This window comes from Melanostigma gelatinosum (assembly GCF_949748355.1).
Source record: "Melanostigma gelatinosum genome assembly, chromosome: 1".
In the NCBI taxonomy this organism is placed as follows: domain Eukaryota; kingdom Metazoa; phylum Chordata; class Actinopteri; order Perciformes; family Zoarcidae; genus Melanostigma; species Melanostigma gelatinosum.
The window spans coordinates 9,592,008-9,610,741 of record NC_136634.1 but is presented as its reverse complement, the minus strand read 5'-3'; the positions used below and the strand labels follow the sequence as shown (position 1 = coordinate 9,610,741).

General features: G+C 41.2%; 2 protein-coding genes across 2 annotated transcripts; both read right to left on the bottom strand.

Annotated features, from left to right (window-relative positions):
• Nucleotides 1-137: 137 nt before the first annotated feature.
• Nucleotides 138-6,128, bottom strand: sigirr (single immunoglobulin and toll-interleukin 1 receptor (TIR) domain). The gene is made up of 10 exons (XM_079273112.1): nt 5,938-6,128; nt 5,012-5,281; nt 4,578-4,776; nt 4,358-4,485; nt 3,583-3,741; nt 3,342-3,485; nt 2,859-2,961; nt 2,537-2,687; nt 1,776-1,953; nt 138-793 (listed from the first exon to the last, which is right to left on the bottom strand). Exons 1-10 carry the CDS (start codon nt 6,005-6,007, stop codon nt 624-626), a joined length of 1,572 nt encoding a protein of 523 aa, XP_079129238.1. The 5' UTR covers nt 6,008-6,128; the 3' UTR covers nt 138-623.
• Nucleotides 6,129-7,368: 1,240 nt separating this feature from the next.
• On the bottom strand, nt 7,369-17,734 carry LOC306782328 (anoctamin-9; the record flags this gene model as incomplete). Its single annotated transcript, XM_079275642.1, has 24 exons — nt 7,369-7,757; nt 8,427-8,539; nt 8,789-8,882; nt 9,256-9,378; nt 9,472-9,619; nt 9,712-9,864; nt 9,964-10,160; nt 10,256-10,353; nt 10,480-10,537; nt 10,784-10,895; nt 11,903-11,939; nt 12,021-12,185; nt 12,772-12,876; nt 12,972-13,054; nt 13,775-13,835; nt 13,919-14,012; nt 14,099-14,233; nt 14,924-15,003; nt 15,701-15,759; nt 15,847-15,896; nt 16,107-16,243; nt 16,333-16,455; nt 16,580-16,654; nt 17,714-17,734. 24 exons carry the CDS (start codon nt 17,732-17,734, stop codon nt 7,742-7,744), a joined length of 2,337 nt encoding a protein of 778 aa, XP_079131768.1. The 3' UTR covers nt 7,369-7,741.
• Between the last annotated feature and the right edge of the window lie 1,000 nt (nt 17,735-18,734).

Here is an 18,734-nt window from a genome sequence, read left to right as displayed (position 1 = left end):
AGTAATCATTATTACGTGAGGACAAAGATCATCAACCCCTACAGAGAGAAATTACCGGGTATTTTGTCAAACTGCTTTATTAGCGTGATTGCTGTGATAACAGTCTGTTTACATTACACACAGAAATCGACCTGCACAGAAATGTCAAGAACTATGAGTTCTTGAGTCATGAGCGTTGTCCTGCTTCAGTTGACTGCTATACAAACAGATACCAGTGGTCTGGTCGAATCTGACTTCATGTTTCCCTTACATTTATTTTCCTGAACCTCTGTGTACTTTGTTTTAAAATTAAAAAGCAGAATTCCTTCATCTTATCTGAATCACTCCGCCCTCTGCTGGGGACTTCGTGAGAGATGTTGGCAGTGAAATGACCAAATCAAAAGTTACTTCTTTCCCTGATTAACACAAATATTTCAGACAATTTATTCTACAATTTCTCACAAAATATTTAACGCAACAGTAAAAACAAATACACAAAAACAATAAAAATCTGTCAGAAAAAGGTAACATTTTGATTTCAACAACACACTGTACATACAAAAAAAAACATATTTACTCGATAACTATAAAGCAATGCTAATCTCTGTAGGTGTAGAGATCAGGAGCAGTGAGGGGAGTGTGGATCACATGTCCTCAGCGACCAGGCAGTAAAAGTCTGAGCGGGCTCCATAGTTGCGTGATCCCAGGTCCGACACGTCGATGTCGCAGGATTTGGGCTCAGCTGCAGTGACGGGAGCAGCAGGGAGGACAGGAGCTTTGAAGGCCAGAGCCTTGTACACAGGGAGGCGCAGCCCTGCAGCAGAAAGAGCAAAGCTGAAACGTCTGTCCCAAATCAACGCAAATACATATATCATTCACTGCGAAAGTGTTGAGCTGTTTGGGCTGCATCATGATTTTTACGTAATTTAACAATAAACAAAATCGATTCACCATTACCTGTAAAGTTAACTCATAGTTCTTGTAAAACATCAGGTTGTGTTTTACATGGGGTTAGGTTCTGAACTGTTTGTTGCTTTTTAAAATGCTTTAGTCACCACGAGGCAACCTGTAGTCTGTACACGTCTGTATCTGAACTGATTACACAAACTATTATGTGTTAGCTGGTGAGCTCTAGAGGTGCTGATTGGTGGATTTTGTTACCTTTGGACAGAGTTAGGCATTGCCAGTTTCCAGTCTTAGTGCTTAAGCAAGATTAACTGTTGCTTCATATTTAGGTGACGCATATTACATTGGTATTGATCTAGTCATCTAACTTTCAGCAAGTAAGCAAATGCAGAGCTATTTCCTGAAAGCATTTGTTTCACATGTCTGCTTGGCAAGGACAATATGTGCAAGCTCATCATGTGACATGATTTCCTTGTATTGAAGTTAAAGATTAACTGGAGATGAACCCGTGTTTGTACATTCAAACTCATCTCAAACTACGTCAGTTTCAATGCACACTGTGTGTCGTCAAAGAGAGAAGAGTCTCTCTCAGGTTGAGACTTGCGTATTGGCCATAACTTTTTATATTCTCATTCTCATGCCACAAAAGTACATGAAACTTCAAACAGCTGACAAGCATTTACATCCCTGGAGTAGAGTCAGTACGAGACGGTTGTTAAACGTGAGTGTGCTTGCCTCAATATTAAAAAACCAAACAGTCGCACACGTCACATTCATTTTTGCAAGGTGCCGCAGATTTAATATGCATGTCTTTTATTTGCATATGCAAATAGAGTGAACGAAACATCAGCACTGGAGGACTTTTCTGGTCCTGTGGCTGTTGTTCTTACCCAGATCTCCAGCAGGGTCCGTGTCCGAGCGGCAGTCAAGGTAGTCTGAGTCGAGGGTCAGCATGGGGTCCTTGTCATCTTGCAGCAGAGTCTGAGGGTCGCCTGCAGACTCACTGCGGAAGACGACTCTGTGAGGCACCGCTAAGGCCATCTCCTTCCAGAAGACTGAGGAAGGAGTCTGTGGAAACCGAAAACACACAGGAACTGAACACTCCGCCGTGAAAGAGTCCAACTGAACTGAACTCTCAGCTGCAGAAGCCTTACGTGCATGCATCATCGTACATAGCATACACATGCAGTTCTAATTTGAAATGATATGTGTTTTTATTCATTTACATTGAAACACATTTCCACAGAGCGACAACTATTATTGCACCCTTTTTTTATATATAATACCTTTTTACAATATGGTCAGTTATAAATACTCAATTTGAATAAAAACTGATATTTAAGGATGTTTTTTTTTAACTGTTGCTCATTTTGGTTTTAATGATCTTCAGCGAAGTCTTTTCACAGGATTATTTCACTGTAATGCGAATGTGTAATGTTGCTTCAATGGAAACACAAGTCGAGTCCGGACACTAACTATACACATTAAAGATATTCTGCACATATGTACACAATAATATATTCATTCCGTGCAAGTCGGCTGAAATCCAGAGACACACACACTGGTGTTTTAAATGACTCATACTGTATTTTGTTTGTCATTGACGTGTGTTTGCTCAGAAAGCACGAGTGGGTATTATTGTGGATCTTACCACAGAGTTGTGCCTCCAGGTGAGTATGGTGAGGCAGTGCTGGTGCTCACTGAGCAGCTGCTTGATCTCAGGCCTCATGCGTTTGGACTGACCCTCCAACATGATGAGGATGGGCCGCTGACACAACTCCAACAAGTGCAGAAGGCCCTGTCTGAAAACACACACAGCTACAGTGTGATAGGACACACTGGAGAGACTGCTCTAAAGTGCAGCAACACTGACCTCAAGTGGTGCATTGTAATGGCGCCACAGTCATTTTACTAAGTTTTATGTATAAAGTGCTGTTTGAAAAAGAATCGTTGATCCATGAAATTCGTCTGACCTGAAGTTATTGGAGCACCAGTCCTGCTCAAGGTAAGCATGAGAGAGCAACACGATCAAACGGCGAGAGCGGCTCATGTTCATCAGCAGCTCTGCAGAAGGTTCTGGAGACAAATAATATTGTTGTGCACTGTTAAAAAATGGGCAACTTCATATTACACTTTTCTTTACCCAAGAGCCTGTTTCGCAAAAAGTGCTTACACACACACATCACAAATGGTCACACAAACGATATGCAAATTGGAGCTGCATTTGCAAACGTATAAGTCTGAGAGATTTGTTTTGATGAGAGAAACATCTCAAGATCTTCATGAGAGAAAACTAACCCGTGTTGCAAATTACAGATAACGGCAGTGTAAGTAGAATCAGAAAATCCTGGATTTTGAAGATGAATTAAAACGAACAGAAACTGCATAAAGAAATGGATTGACTGCTTTCCATTCTCCCTTTGCTTCCTATGAAGACCAACAGACAGACATCTTACCTGAGCCAGGTAGAATATCGTTGTCATTGAGGTGCACCTTGAGCGCATTTTTATTCTCCAGGTGAGGTTTGAGAAGAAAGTTGACAAACTTCCTGTCATGCTCATTGTTCACATAAGAGATGTAGGCGTCATATATTTTGCCATCTGAAGACACGAAGACACAAACATCCCAGCGGTGTTAACACCACTGCACAGTCTTATACATGACTACAGCAACCTTGTATCCCTTCAGAGGCCTCACCATTAAGTTCATGGTCTCCGTAGGAGTTCCTGTACCAGAGTTTGATGTTCAAGTGACACCTGGAGTACACAACAGCAGCTACAGCCAGGAGGAGGAGGAGAATGACGGCTGCAATAACAGCCGATGTGTGGTTGGGGCCGTATGAGCACACAAAAGTGTCTGCAGACCAAAAAGAAGCATAAAATAAACAATCAACACTTGGATTGAAATTGACAACCCTAAACTACGGAATATGGATTTTGACAGAAGAGTGATTCTTTACATCTGGGTCATTGCAACAGTTAAGTACTGTACACATTTTCAATGTGCAGTGAAATCAGGGAGAAGTAACATGAATCAGAATCAACTTGTGTTGTGAATCACAAGGCTGACTGATCACACGCTGGGCCAGGCTTCCTGCCGAAGCGCTGTAAAATGACACAGACTTCATGTATCTGTGCGTCTGTGGTATTAATAGCCGTGTGACAGTTGACAATGTGTGTGCAGCTGGCTGTCTTTCTACTGCTCCATAGCACACTCATCGTGTCTACAATACACTTTCATGTGGCTTTTGATGCAGATAATGTACATAACTGCGGCTCCTCTTTATTTACGGAGTCTGGCCTTTCACTGTTCTCTTTAATCTTCGTTGTCACATTTGTGTTTCTCTTTCATCTTCGGGTGGGTAATCTTTTACAAAATATAAAACAAGATGCAGGACATAATGTAAGAAACCTTGCATATATATATATATATATATTATATTATATTATATAGGTATCTTTAGTTGTCTCACGTGAGTACGGCAGGCTGAAGTCAGAGGAAATGTTCCTCACTGTGCAGCTGTAGAGCCCAAAAGCATCCAGCTCTGTGAGGTTGATCACCAGCAGACTGTTTACCATCAGCTGGCCGGCAACAGGTGACCTGACATGCAGGACAGAAAACTCACTTTGAAATACATTTTAAGTTCAGGTGCCATGTGACTGATATTTTACTAAAAAAAAGCTTCAATTCACCATGAGGAGGTATTCTGCGTGTGATTGGTGAGCGGATGGCCGTCTTTACTCCACTGCAGCGTGCTGTCACAGTGCTCTTCTGTTGGGTCCCATTGGAGGAGAGCAGTGCAGTTCAGTGTCACAGTGCATTCCACATTCATCCGGAGTCCGTTCGAGCCCCCATTCGGTTCAAATTGGGGGGCTTTGGAGCACTGAGACTCTGTGGAAAGTCATACCACTGTTATCTGTGTTCACTGCAGGAGCTCCAGACAATGGAGGCCTTCATGTGCACTGCCAGGTACAGCCTGAGACTGCAGCTGGAAGTCACGCTGAAATTACACGCGTCCTTGCAGGTGTAGTCCACGTTTACTTCAGGGACGGATACTAGCTTACTGCGAGAGCCACATAATCACAGTCTCAGGTTTGAAATCATTGCGTGTGGAAATAATACTTACCTTTAACTATGAGACGCACAGTGAACGAGGCTGTGCTGTTGCTCTGTTGCATACAGGTGTAATTCCCTTGATCTTGCAAGGTGAGTTTGTCAAACTCCAGGTAGGCCTTCCCTACCTGAGCAGGGAGCTGCTGACAGTCCTTCTGCCAGGTCAGCTGGGGCCGTAGGGAGCTCTGGGGCTCCAGAGGGCAGTTCAGCCGATATGGAGGCCCCTGCTGCCCCACGTAGAGCACCTGCTCCTTAAACCTGCTCTCATCCACACAAGACTGAGCTACAAATAGAGAGAAAGGGGGTTTACACAGTCGCCTTTACATTGCGGACACAACAAGCCAACAAGACTCTGATCTCGCAATTGAATTTGAATTGAAAAGTATGACATAAGAAACTGAATTAATCTTGTATCATCAAATAACTTCAGCAAGCAAATACCTAGAAGTGACTTCATTTCCTTTTGGGAAAACAGTTTTCCGACCGTATGTGGATGTTAACAGTTTGCACTCTGTGCTTCAGAAGACCTGTTCTTCAACATATTCTGCGCATGCGCACTAAATCAGGACTATGACTAAACCAGTACAACTGCCCGCTCTGGTTCCTCTCTGACTTCCCATTAGCTTTGTTGTTTATTTTGACAGTTTCTCAAACAAAGTGACACTCATCCGGGTCCGAAGGCCGGCTCATGCTGCAAGGCAACAGCATGTGACTGCGTGACAGATACTGTGACCCTGTACAAACTGACCACATGAGCACTGACCAGCATCCCGTAAACCTTACAGCTTTTAATGGTCAAATATACCAAAAACAATACGATGAATACTACAGCTGTCAACAAAATGCAGTTTATTTAAAACCGGACTTACCAATAAAGTGTAAACCTATGACATATGAGTAAATTCAAGTACATACTCATGTAATTGTCTACATCCTTACCCTCTGCAAGGACAGACTTGTCCCATTTCCCGGTAAACACCAATATAAAAGCGAATAAAATTAGAGCCATGAGCCGCAGTCTTCCTCTTCCTCCTTCCTCAGGTGACAAGTGAGCCGAGTGAAGAGTCTTTTGTAAACCTACATCACTCTATTAGATACTGATTATTACAGTTTCATTACATTGCGCGGAGCAGTACAGCCGATATGACTACGGAGACGTCAGCCTTCTGGTTGATCAAGTGCACCTGGAACTGAAACCTGAATACCTGAAACTCTGCCGGCTATTGGCTCCCCGTGGTCACGTGGCGTGCGCACCGGCTTTCACCTACACAAAAACTTGGGAGGAGACAGGAAAACTCGCTAAAATCTACATCTACGTCTTGTGCCTCCCTAATATAATATAATATAAAGTTTGTTTTGATTTCAGTGTTCAAAAGTATCTTAGGAGGCACATTTTATACAGGATGTATAACTGGTAAATAAATAATAAGTAGGTCTCGAGGTCGTTATCAATCTTTTTGGCTGCACGTTTTAAATGTATTCATAAAGGTTCATGCGTTTTTGACTTTGTAATACTCAGTATATAACATACTTTATAATAACCCATAATTTTTGAGGTTCAAATGTTTATACGTGAGAGATATATGTTTTATCATCAAATCTGCAGCTGTAACTGTAAAAAGATTGTTAATAAATGGATATTCAGCAGCCCTTTCCAGAAAGCACGTCCAATGACCTGACAATCCAAAAAAGTGTCCTTATAATACTACATTTTGTATTTATCATTAATAAAGTTAAAACTTTATAATCCCCTTATGGTGCATTGTGAGAGATTGGTATACTGTTGAACTATATTTTCTTTATATTTGATCTACATATATGACGTTCAAAATGCTGTTTCAATACATCTCAAGTGGATACATTATATATATTATAATATTTTTTTAGCATAGGATTCTTAAATGTAAAGATGCTGAGACTAAGAAATATTACCGTCAGCTCTTAAAAGGCACAATGTGTGACTTCTATTTACGTAGACTAATATAGAATGTAAAATGCCCTCGGGTCATTAAATCCCTGCATTTGCCATAAACAATGTATAGGGATGACATGAAGAAAATACTGACGTAAATGTAGCTATGACTTAAATATCGTAATGTTTATGCTCTTAAATCTGTAATTTGGAAAATCGAAAAAATCACCTTTGACACACCTTTCAACAGACAAGCTTAAATTCAAAAGACATTTCAGTATATGAGGTCAAAGTTTTCCTCTTTTATTCAATAATATAAAATATTATTTTGCAAAACATTCTTGTGTCTGATTTACAAAAGACACCTTCAGACTCTGTCTGCAGTTATGACAATCATCACAGCGCTTTTTTACACAATAAGGCAACATCGTAAAACACAATCAGTACTGTATGTGCAGTAGCAGTATAAATTATCTTTAGGCTTTCAATAAAAACACTCACATGCATCTCACAAGTGTAGAGATCAGTGCATTCTCACAATAGAATAAGAACAATCTCGTGGTCAGTAAAATCAGTGACTGTACACTTGTTTTGTCCAAGAAAGATTAGTCTGACTTCAAAGTCCGTTTCATAGACGAGTATCCAGATAGCCAGCAATTAACATTTGACTGCAAACAATAAAAGAGAGTGAGAGCCCACCGTCTGAACTCTTCAGAAACATGATGAAAGGCTTTGAAGCTGACTCAACACTGTAATAGTCTGGACACGTTAATGCACAAGGCAACACTGGGCTCAGGGGAAAATGTGTAAACTTTAAGTGTTTGAATGGGGTCACACTTCAGATGACCTGCAAGAAACAAAAACAAAGGTTGGTTAGTTGCAGCGTATGTCAAGGACACAGAGAGCTGCACAACAATGTAAAGCACATCTTAAAAACATATATCCTATCTGTTAATATATAATAAAAATGTATTAGAGCTACAAACTACAAATGTCACAGTTGTAGTTATAAATCATCCATTCAGCAATTAGGGTTCAGTAAATTCCAGTGTCATTTTGGGTGAAATATTAATTTGTTCAATGTATACTCTTGGAATTAATTCATGAAGATGAATTCTGGCTTTAGAACCGCTAAAGTAAACACAGCCACATGCAAGTGCTAATACAGTGGGATTAAATAGCAAGGTCAGGATGAAGTTTCTCAAAGGTATTAAATGCATTGATTTTCCAGGTCAGAATGACTGTTAAGTACCGTTAAATTCAAAATACCAAGGAGTCTGTCTTGCTCCTGAGATCATCGCAAATATCACGGGAGCACCTTGTGTCTTTGTGTGTTACAACTGGCAGTAATGGGTCTCCTCATGACCGATACCAGATCCACCTAATAAGCTCAGTATCAGCTCCAATACCGGGCCGGTGTATTTGCATAACAATTCAAAACCGAATGAGCAAGATTGAGGTTCATTTTGGATCCCGGCTGCCACAACAATGTAACCACATATTACTTGAGACTCACCTGAGTTCCTCTTTTAGCCTGTTGAGTTTATCAAAGAGTTTATCATTCTTGACCTGTATGGGAGCGCTCGGCACAAACCAGGCTGCAACAAACTTGCATATGACGACAACGTGCTGCAAGCAGAGAGGAACATGTTAGGTGTGTTATCATCGCCCTTTCTACGTGTGAAAATGTGGTTTCATGAAAGATAACAGTCCCTGATATTGTTATAGCCAAGCTCAACGTTGTGAAACAGAAACAGACAAACAGTTGGCATGGCGTTGTGCTCTATGTGGTGCTACTGTACAAAAACAGCTGCTCAAAGAAATCAGTGTAAGAAGATGTGGTTGGCGGTTTCGTATTTGGTCGTGATGAAGACTTACCTCAAACAGGATGACAAAGCCAAAACGCACAGCTAAAATGAGCCAGAATTGTGGGGTAAAACTGTAGTCCTCATTGCTCCTGTAGTCTTTATACCTGTGAAGAAACACAACGGGAATGCGGATGTTATCCCTCTCATCTGTCGTTTTTTTAATCACAGAGTTGATGATTCTGGTACCAGTTGCAGTGATGGTAACATTTAAGAAGAATGTAGAATGTGTTTATTTAAAGCACTTCTATCACCTGAGGTCCGGCTGTCCTTACAGCAACAATAACGGCACAATACCAAGATATCTGAGTGTACTGCGAATAGCAGTTATTAACACTAGTTGTGAGGAGGGTCAGTGCTTTTGACTCTGTTGTTACTCAAATTATGTGTTTTGACTTTGGTTTCTTCTGACCTCATAATAACTCCTGACCTAATAACCTTTCAGCCATAGAAGAGAAATAAGATTAAAGGCGAACACACCTGCAGTAAGAGACATTCAAGCCACTAGGCGTGATCATCTGACTCGCTGAAAACTCGTTGCCTATGTTCTGGTCATCCATTCGTGCAAATGAGAGAGTGTTGTTGATGTATCCAGTCATGCAGCTTGAAAAGAAGAAGAAGAAGAAGTTATTTTCTGTAAAGTGAGTGTTGCACATCACATGACAGATCATAAACATTTTCTAAATGGATTCTCACTCAATATCCGTCACTGTGCCGTTGGCACATGGGCCATAGTGGTAGCGGTACACCAATCGAGGGATGAAGTCCGACGACACACCGATGACCAGCCCGTTTGCAATGACAGCTAAGACACCGATAGCCTCCAACACGTCTGTCCACACGCCTGAGGAAAGGAGACGTTGCTGTGAGGAGAATGTTATCTACAATATAAACAGGCAGACAACATTTTTATTCCCAGTCCAAAGTGATGCTCACCAATGTCGTTGGTTTTCTTGGGAACCAGTCTGCGCTCCAGAGTGACCATTTTAATGGCATCCAGGCGTATCTCAATGACATTATTAATGAGGGCTAGCAGAGGAGCGAGAGGAAACGCTGCCACAAATATGGTGGTAAAGCTGAACTGGATCACTACGGAGAAAGAAAGAAATATATTATTTGCCAAAACCAGTCCAGCGTTTGTCTAGTGTCGACTGTTTTTGTTGTTGAAGCATTCAGCGGAGTACACACCCATCTCCAGGAACTCATGGAACAGGCTGAAGGAGTCAACATCATTGAGATGGTAGTTGCTGACCCAGTCTCGAAGCTTGCAGTTATCACACAGTTCAGCTCCTTTTTTGGCCTCTGAGTCATCTTTCAGGTAGCAGTGGGCACATTTCCTCTGCAGCTTCTGGGTTTTTCGTGTCTTCAGCCACCTGCAGAAACAGCTGATGCAACCAAGAGACAGCGTTCAAAACACTGTGAGCAAAGTGGATTTCACAGTGTTATACGGTATTTAATCGCAAATCTGATTTATACTCACGGCCCAGTGAACTCAAACACATTGCTGATGGTTTGCTTGAGTATCATTATAATGGCCATTTGGACGAACAGATCTGTGAGACATCCACTGGGATGACACTGCACAGGGGAGAGCATCATGTTTGAAATGCAATCAGATACAATATTTAAATGTCAAACCCACAATTGTTACTTAAAAATGGACATTCAGTGTTGCTAAATGAGATGCATGTTTATGTCACACACCTCTTCTAGCCTCCATTTCCCTGAAATTCGGACGTAACCACCAGGATGGCCATTTATCCTGTCATGAGTGTTACAAAAACACGTTATTAGTCAGGTCGGGACATTGGGCGTTAATAATTAAGGACAATGAGTTTCTTTCATTTGGACATTAACTTAGTGTCCTTTAGGTTATGACAATGTGTTGTATGGGTTTGGAGTCTAGAGCTGAATTTTGATATAACGATATACATTACATATGACACCACTAAAAGTCGAATGTGAATATTGATGTGAATAAAGTATCGGCTGATCCACTTGTTGTTACCTGCCAAGAAAAAAGGCCACATAGAAGAGGGAGGAGAAATAGGTGAAGAACTGGAAGGTGAACATCTTGACAGTGAAGCTTTTCTCTGTGGCAGCAAATGCTCTTGTTTCCTCTTGTGAAGACAGACTACATGTTAGTTTTCATGCAGTTCACTATTTCATCAGTGGATGGCACAATCTCACACACAAATACACCATGCACCCAGAACAAAGGACATGCAGAGCGGCTCACATGTACTCTACGTCACTGGGTCACAACTCTTTAAATGGAAGGCACGTTTACTCGAGTCATGACCCCTTGTCAAGTTGTTTGCAAACTGCAAAGTTGTGTATGGTGTCTATGTGGGTAGTTTTTAGAGGCCTCTCTACATGTCTTTAACATTTAAATCGCAAAAATGTGATATTTCTCCCCCTCTTGTTATTCAACTTGCAAAACTTCAGATTTCTCTTATGGCCGTTTGGGGTTCTGACCGTTTGGGGTTCTGACTTCGCTCATTGTGACAAGACTTTTAAAGCAGTTTTCTTCCTGTCGTGTCTCATCTTCCTTCTATTTTCCCTCAGTGAGTTTTTCTCCACTGAATATCTGACCTCTCACGCTTCTTTACAGCTGACATTTATTTCCCCGATCAGTGTACATGGTGGCCCAGTTCTAATCCACTCTGAGAGCTGTTCATGAACATGATAATGCCTTCATGTAATAAAGATATAGTGCTTGAATGATATATATCTGTAAACTTGTCCTTGGAAGTTCAAATTTTATATATTTTTTTAGGTTTCCCCTGACGCTCTTTTTTAACAAAGGAATACAGATGTGTCGGTAATTCTCCCTAGAAGATTGGGACAAAATGTGCAGGGTCTGTGAGTGGACATTGAATGTGGGCAGCTGCTGTCGTGCTCCAGACATTACTTGTTATCTGTCTGTCATCTGTGCGTCTGACCTGCTTCCTTTCTGATTACCTGCCTTCCTGCTTCAGCCCCCCTGCATTTGTTCTCATTACCCACCACACTGACAACTGTAAACCCGTTAATCTAACATTTAATTCTGCCTGGAAACTGGAAAAAAATAAAAAATAAAACAATAATAAAAAGAAATAAATATATACCGGTAAAGTAAACGCACCTATTTCACAGAGCTTCATGGCAACAATCCTGTTGATCTGCAAAGACGAAGACATCGTCATACGCATGGAGAATACCACCAAAAGGAGACGGAGATGCACATTCTGAGACCTGCATACCCGTGTCATGACAGTGATGATGAGGTAATGGAGGACGGCCCCCAGCATCATCGCTCCGCCGCTGGAGTGGTTGCTCAGGAACTCCCATGATCCCTCAGCCAAGAGCACTGCTGTGATCACCCTGAACACCACCAAGACGTGTGTCAGGCCAATGATCACCAATATCTGCATAAAAAATATAAAAAAACACTTGTATCACTGTATCTATACTCATGCCAACACCTGAACCTTATCAAACTTACATCAGATTCTTATTTCAACCGGAGCTCTAAAGACGTACAAGCTATTTAAAGTTGCAATGTATATACAGAATTCAGAGCAATAATATAGCTGCAAATAACTATTAGCTATGTAAAGATATAGTGAGGTAATGTCTCCCTGAGCAGAGAATTTACTCTCTGTGTATGTTGTTATCTGCGCTTCTCCGTTCCTTCTTAACATAGCCGGGTCGGCTGCGTGTTCTTTTAGGGCATGTTTGTGCATGTGCTCTGCACTGTTCTGCTCTCATATGACAGTAACAGCTGATGACGCCATCCCAACCGGTGGCATTGTTGTGGAAGAGTATCACCCACCCTCCAATTCCCCCTCAGGTAGTAACCACTGTTAGCTCTGTCAGCACCGTTGGCTGCGAGCTGCCGGCTCAGCCATCACCATGTTGAGAGCCATTGAGAGGCAATCAAAATGCACTTAATATCATACATAGCACCTTTAAAGAATATATATGAAGAGCGTAATAGGACAAGTCACCCACCATAGCTGTGACACAGATCAAAACCAGAGTGCTGCGCAGATAGGAGTGCTTGTATTGTTTTGGTTCGCAGTTAACGTCGTTCAAAATTTCCAGTATCAGTTCCTCCTACAGTTAGATAGAAAAATACGCACAGTCATCGTTCCAGTGAGCACTGACCAGGTATTACTGAAATGGGATGTCATGTATAAAACTGATCATACCTCCTCCTCACACCAATCTGACACTTTCCAGTCGCACACATAGGAAGCCCGATGTCTCTTCCAGAACTCCAAAAACAGTGTTGCTGTGAAGATCAAGGATTTTTATGAGTACATAAAACCTACTGGAACAACAATATGAAATATGAATGAAAACAAAGATCCACTGTGGTGGTAATACCGATTGCCACTTTTGGAACATTTGATATACGTTGTGCATTCATCTTTCTCTCAATGTATGAAAATATGTCTTTATCTGGTTTAACATCTGATGAAAAATCTTTTGATTTTGACATCTTCCCACAGTTGTGCTAAGACATTTAATTTAGCCTAAATCCAACAGATATTTAAAAATCCACAAAAAGCAAAAAGCTGAATAAGTCTGTGAAAGAGCATTTATGTTCTTATAGATGGCTGCTGGTCCACCCCCACGGCCAGATGGCCCGGGCTGATTGAGATGTGAGAAGCCAGGACGAGTAGGTTCTCTCGGTGATGTGGCATCTCTTTGGCAGCGTATATCTCAGTGATCATAAAATATCCAGGCAGTCGGATAAAATAAAAGAGAGGCATGTTTGTACCGCTTGTCCTGTAAAGCCAAACGTGTTCAGGCGAATAAACAGTATTGTAGAAGAGTTCTGCAATTTAAATGATCTTTTCATAAATCTGCATGGGTTTTAATGGCTATGAAGCAAAATTGAAATGCAGGACTCACTAATCTATCTTAAACAGGGAACTGAATATTGGAAATGCATGACTATGTCTGTCAACACAAGTGTAATTATGTCACATAGACACACAAAACTCACCCCACACTGCCATGAACATCGCAAAGAGCACTGTGCCATTATTATCAAACAGCAGGCTCACCTGTAGGTAGACCAGGAGACCATTGGTGAGCACAAACAGACAAATACCCCATTCAGCCGTCTCATGTAAATGCACTGATGTACCTTGGCGTATGTGCAGGTGTCGGAGAGCTGCCACACTTTGCATCTCTTGTCACAAAGGGGACACATGACCGTGTCAGCCTCACAAACCTCCTTTCTGCAACACAATGATCACTTTATCTATCGCAGTCTAAATGCTAGTTGATGATGACACAGATACTGCGGAGCTGTGGAATAACGTACATGAGGGGTGAGCTGTTGAAGAAGGCAAGGCCATAAAGGAAGACAATGACCCCGATGACAGCAGGCGGGATGAGCAGAAACGTGTACCAGCCCAACCAGAGGTAGTACAAGGCCACCTTCTCCCCAAAGTAGTTCCTGACATGAGAACACACACACAGAAAGAGAAAATGACAAAACGCATGAATAGTGCACAAACTATTTTGAATAATATGTCTATAATATGTTTCCTATGTGTCATACACATAATGTACTTATCATGCTGTTTGAGGCATACATTTAAGAACAGAATCCAAAATGATACTGTCAAAGTGTATAAAATCTATAAAATCTGCATGAAATGGACTCAATCAATTAGTAAGACATAAAAAGATGTTGTATTTCACAACATGAATTCAACTTATATTTATAACGTTCAAGCCTCTTGAGGACAACAAGCCCTCGACTGACAGCGATGATATTTATCTTGTCACTTGCTTGCTGAAAGGCCCAATGTGGGTGCTAAAATCTCACAGTTAACATGTTGACATGAAGCTTACACATATCCAATTCCTTCTTTCACTTACAAGTGGAGACATGATGCATGTTTGAATAGTGCTCTTCTGTTTGGACTCAGTAAACAAGTGGATCTAAAGACAACTGCTCTAACCTGTACCAGCAATAAGTACTGTACATGAGTTTAAGCAATGCCTGCTTCATGCGTGGGTGGCGACATGTTTGCTGTTGTCTTGTTGTCTGGGTATGACATGGAAAACAATAATGCTGCAATAACTGCTGCTGCAAAAATAGAGCATGAAAATGAATAGGCTGTTGTGTTGCAGTCCAAACCTGACGGCAGTGATGGGTTGCCCATGGAGACAGGCTGTCCATCGTGCCCAGCTCTCCTTCAGCTCCCTCTGTTTCTTTTTCTGAAAAATCAAATGAAATCACCAACACGAAGAACACACGACATACACTACAATGTAAAAACACTATCTACTGGCTTATAAATGCAATTACAAAACATCCACCAATAAAACTGCTTCATATTTTGAAGAAGCTTTAGAAATGTATTTACATTTAATCTCAACGTCTTCACCTCACACAGTGTTGAAGTAAACACGCATGTGCATGCTGTTGAAACGTGTGCGCACACTGTTTGTGTCGATGTATGTTCGCCCACATACTCCCAGCTCTGAATGACTCACTGCATTAGTATCCCTCCCATTGTGTCTCTGTGAACAAATACTTTCCTGGCAGCAATGTTTTGTTTTGGAAAGCTCCTGCCAAGTTTCACTTCATAATTTGAGATGCTCTTTGTGAAAAGTAAAACACTTTAGTGGCCACGTGAAGGGAAGAGATTTAACAGTGGAAAATAGAGTCACGATCTTGTGCATGAGGATATGTGGATCCACATGGAGAAAAGACACTGGTTAAATCGTATCATTCTGACCTTAAGAAAGTGTTGATTCAGTCTACTGTTTTCATTCTTTATTCATACAATCTGTATAATCTGCAGTTAACAATTATCGGGGGCTATATGGTGACTATCTTGCAATCTGAAATCGTGATGAATCATAGATGCCGTACAAGAACGAGGCTAATACTGTATGTTCGGATTTTTACCTCATGCAAGCAGAACTTTGCCTCAAAAACCTTCATCTTCATAAGATCCCGCAAACTCTCTGGGAAGAACAACAGGTGAGTGAATAACATGAAAGATTAGGTGACCGGTCACTATGGAGATTGTAAATACAGTTTGTCTTTCTCACCTCCTGAACATATAGGGGTGTGATTCAAGATGAAGTGGACAATCCTTATCCTGAAACAAGGACGAGTGTCACTTATAAAGCTGAACATGCAGCAAGAGACAGCAAAAACCTCATTAAGTCACATTTTCATGGAGCCAATATGGAAAAAAAAATATGTATTAAGACTATAGGGAGCAGACAAACAATCACAGACGCTTTAATTATCATTTGTGATTGTTTAAAATGACAAAAAATAGCGACTGTACAGCAGCATGTTTTACCTGGTGCTGAGTGGTACAATGTTCTGATCCGAGCTCCAGTTACAAGCATCGGACACTTTGAGCAGATACCTGTACTTCTCAAAAATTTCTTTCGGCGCTTGAATCCCATAGAAGACGAGATCATCATCTATAATTTTCTAAATAGGTTGAATTAGGACCAGATGAATGAAAATAAGCATGGAACCTTTCCAACAGAAACTTTTTTTGTTTTTCATTAAAGACTTACGGTAACTTTCAAGTTCTTCTTTTTCAGTTCTTCGATGTATTCAGTTTGCTTCTTGAAAGCCCCTCTCTCCTGTTTGTCAATTGTTTTGGCAACCAGGACGTAGTCGTATGATAGAGGCGTGTGCTGAGTGGCAATAATCATAAGGGAAAGTCAGACTTTCAGAATTAATATGGATAAATCATAATCTGGGAAGGAGGTGGCCTGGACGAGTTATCGTATTATTAAAGGGGACACATTCAAATCTTACCACAGGAGGGAGTGATGTCTGTTCATTGCCATTCTCTCTTACCACTCCCATGAATTCCAGTAGTTCAATACTGGGCTATACAACAAAATATTGAAAAATAATACAAGTCATTCACAAAGTTACGTTGAATTCCACACATCGTTAATAGATAATTGGGTTTCATCATTCCACTGGTATTTAAAGAGACAGTTCACCCCCAAATACAAATATATATATATATTTGTATTCACCTGTAGTTCTATGAATCAGTCTAGATTGTTTTGGTGTGAGTTTTTTTTGGAGATATCAGCCGTAGAAATGTCCACCTTCTCTTGAATATAATGGGGCTGTATCGCACTGTGCATCATGTCTCTTCAGAAATCATGACCCGGTACTAAAGACAATAGACAGACCTTGTTGTGAGCCTTTAGGAACTATCATTGCCGTTGAGTTCTTCAAATGTATTTTGGCCGCTCCCAGCACCACAAGCCAAGTGCCATATAGTCCCATTATATTGGAGAGAAGACAGGCTGATATCTCAAAAACTAGGACGCTCACACCAAAACAATCTAAATTGATAAATAGCACTACAGGTAAAAAGGAAAAATCTATCATTTTTCTATTTTAGTCTGAACTGTCCATTTAATAATAATAAAAAAGCTTGTGAAAATATGCAGAAAGGTCATCATCTACAACATATTCCTGTTTAACGATGACGTGAGGATGACGTGCCAGGGACAGTGAATGCCACTGTTGTGATCCTGACTCACCTGCAGTGGCTGTCAGAGAAGTGGGTTAGTTTAACCTGACTGAAGCGCATGGCATGTGGATATACTGACTCCCTCATGCCGATCCACGCTATTCACTTACACTGCCACCACAGTGAAGGTGTGGCAGACCGAGACTTACAAATATGAACAGCGCGATACCAGTGGAAGCGCATAAGCATCCCATTCAATCCTGAACATGGTGTAGTCCTGATGTATGCAAAGGCGGGCCTTGTCCAACACTGGAATAAGCCTCTGTTGGGGCTATTCAGTCTGACCAGTGCAGTCAACATAACATAACATAATGTCAGAGTAGCAGCTTTGCCTCAGAACAGCTTCATTCTGAATCAATATAATCCATGTGTTGTGTGTGAATAAGATCACCCACCTGCCTCCTGTGGACAGGCATGACGAGTAGGCGCTGAATGCAGATGCGACTTCCAGGATAAAAAACAAACAAAAAATGCTTCAGTCACCATTCAATGATCCCAGAGCCTCTCTGTCCGCTCTCCGATATGCCCAGCTATAAAATGACATGATTGCACGTGAACAGGCAGAAGGTAACTTCCGTACTTCCTCTGACAAACGTGTTGATTGTCTCATAGCTAAAGAATGTAAAAGCGACTCTACCTGTTGCTGGTGTCACAGCGTTTATTTGTATCGCCTCCGCCTTCTTTTCTCAGTTCAGTCAGTCCAGCGGTGCGTTCAATGGACACACAAACAAACAGGGTTTACCTTATGTTTCAGCAGCTACAGGCAGACAGAGATAATCTCCATACGGTTAGTCAGGTGCAATGGAATGGTATATTTTGTGTTGCCTCCTCCTCACCGATGTAACATGCATCCACCGCTAGGTGGAATCAGTGGCTTCAACAGCCTCCAGATCACAGGCTGGCACTGACTCTTCCTACACACACCGGTCAGCCGTGACATTTGTGAAAAAGACATCAGCGCCTCACCTCTACACGTTGAGTCACGAAATTAAGACAGTAAAAGCATCTCGAGGTCCATAATGAAGGCTGAGCAGGTCCACTACCATTCACAGCAGAAATATGCAATTCAGCCCTGATCAACCAAACCCACATACAAAACAAACAAAATGAATGAATATAACTTTATTTATTTATTTTACTTGATTAAATATGTAGCAAACGTAAAGCTTACTCATTCATCTCGTGTTTACAGTAGCTTTCCAAGTTGCTTCCTCAGCAGCTTTACTTCTACTGCAAATGTATGGAGCCAAATGAACAACACTTTTGACCTGGATTTAGCTCCATACAAGTCCCTCTTTTGACAACAAACACAACTTGTCCACATTTAGAGGAAGTAACAAAACAAAAGTCATAAAACAATAATAGTTAATCATTGAAAAATGCACTGACCCACTGCTACTTTAAGTGTTTAGCGGA

Bases quoted from the DNA above. Each gene is read 5' to 3' on its own strand.
- sigirr (XM_079273112.1), bottom strand. From the start codon at position 6,007: ATGGCTCTAATTTTATTCGCTTTTATATTGGTGTTTACCGGGAAATGG. The intron at 5,282-5,937 runs GTAAGGATGTAG...CTCTATTTGTAG, and splicing joins CAAGTCTGTCCTTGCAGAGG to CTCAGTCTTGTGTGGATGAG. The intron at 3,742-4,357 runs GTGAGACAACTA...TTTGGTCTGCAG, and splicing joins CTTCAGCCTGCCGTACTCAC to ACACTTTTGTGTGCTCATAC.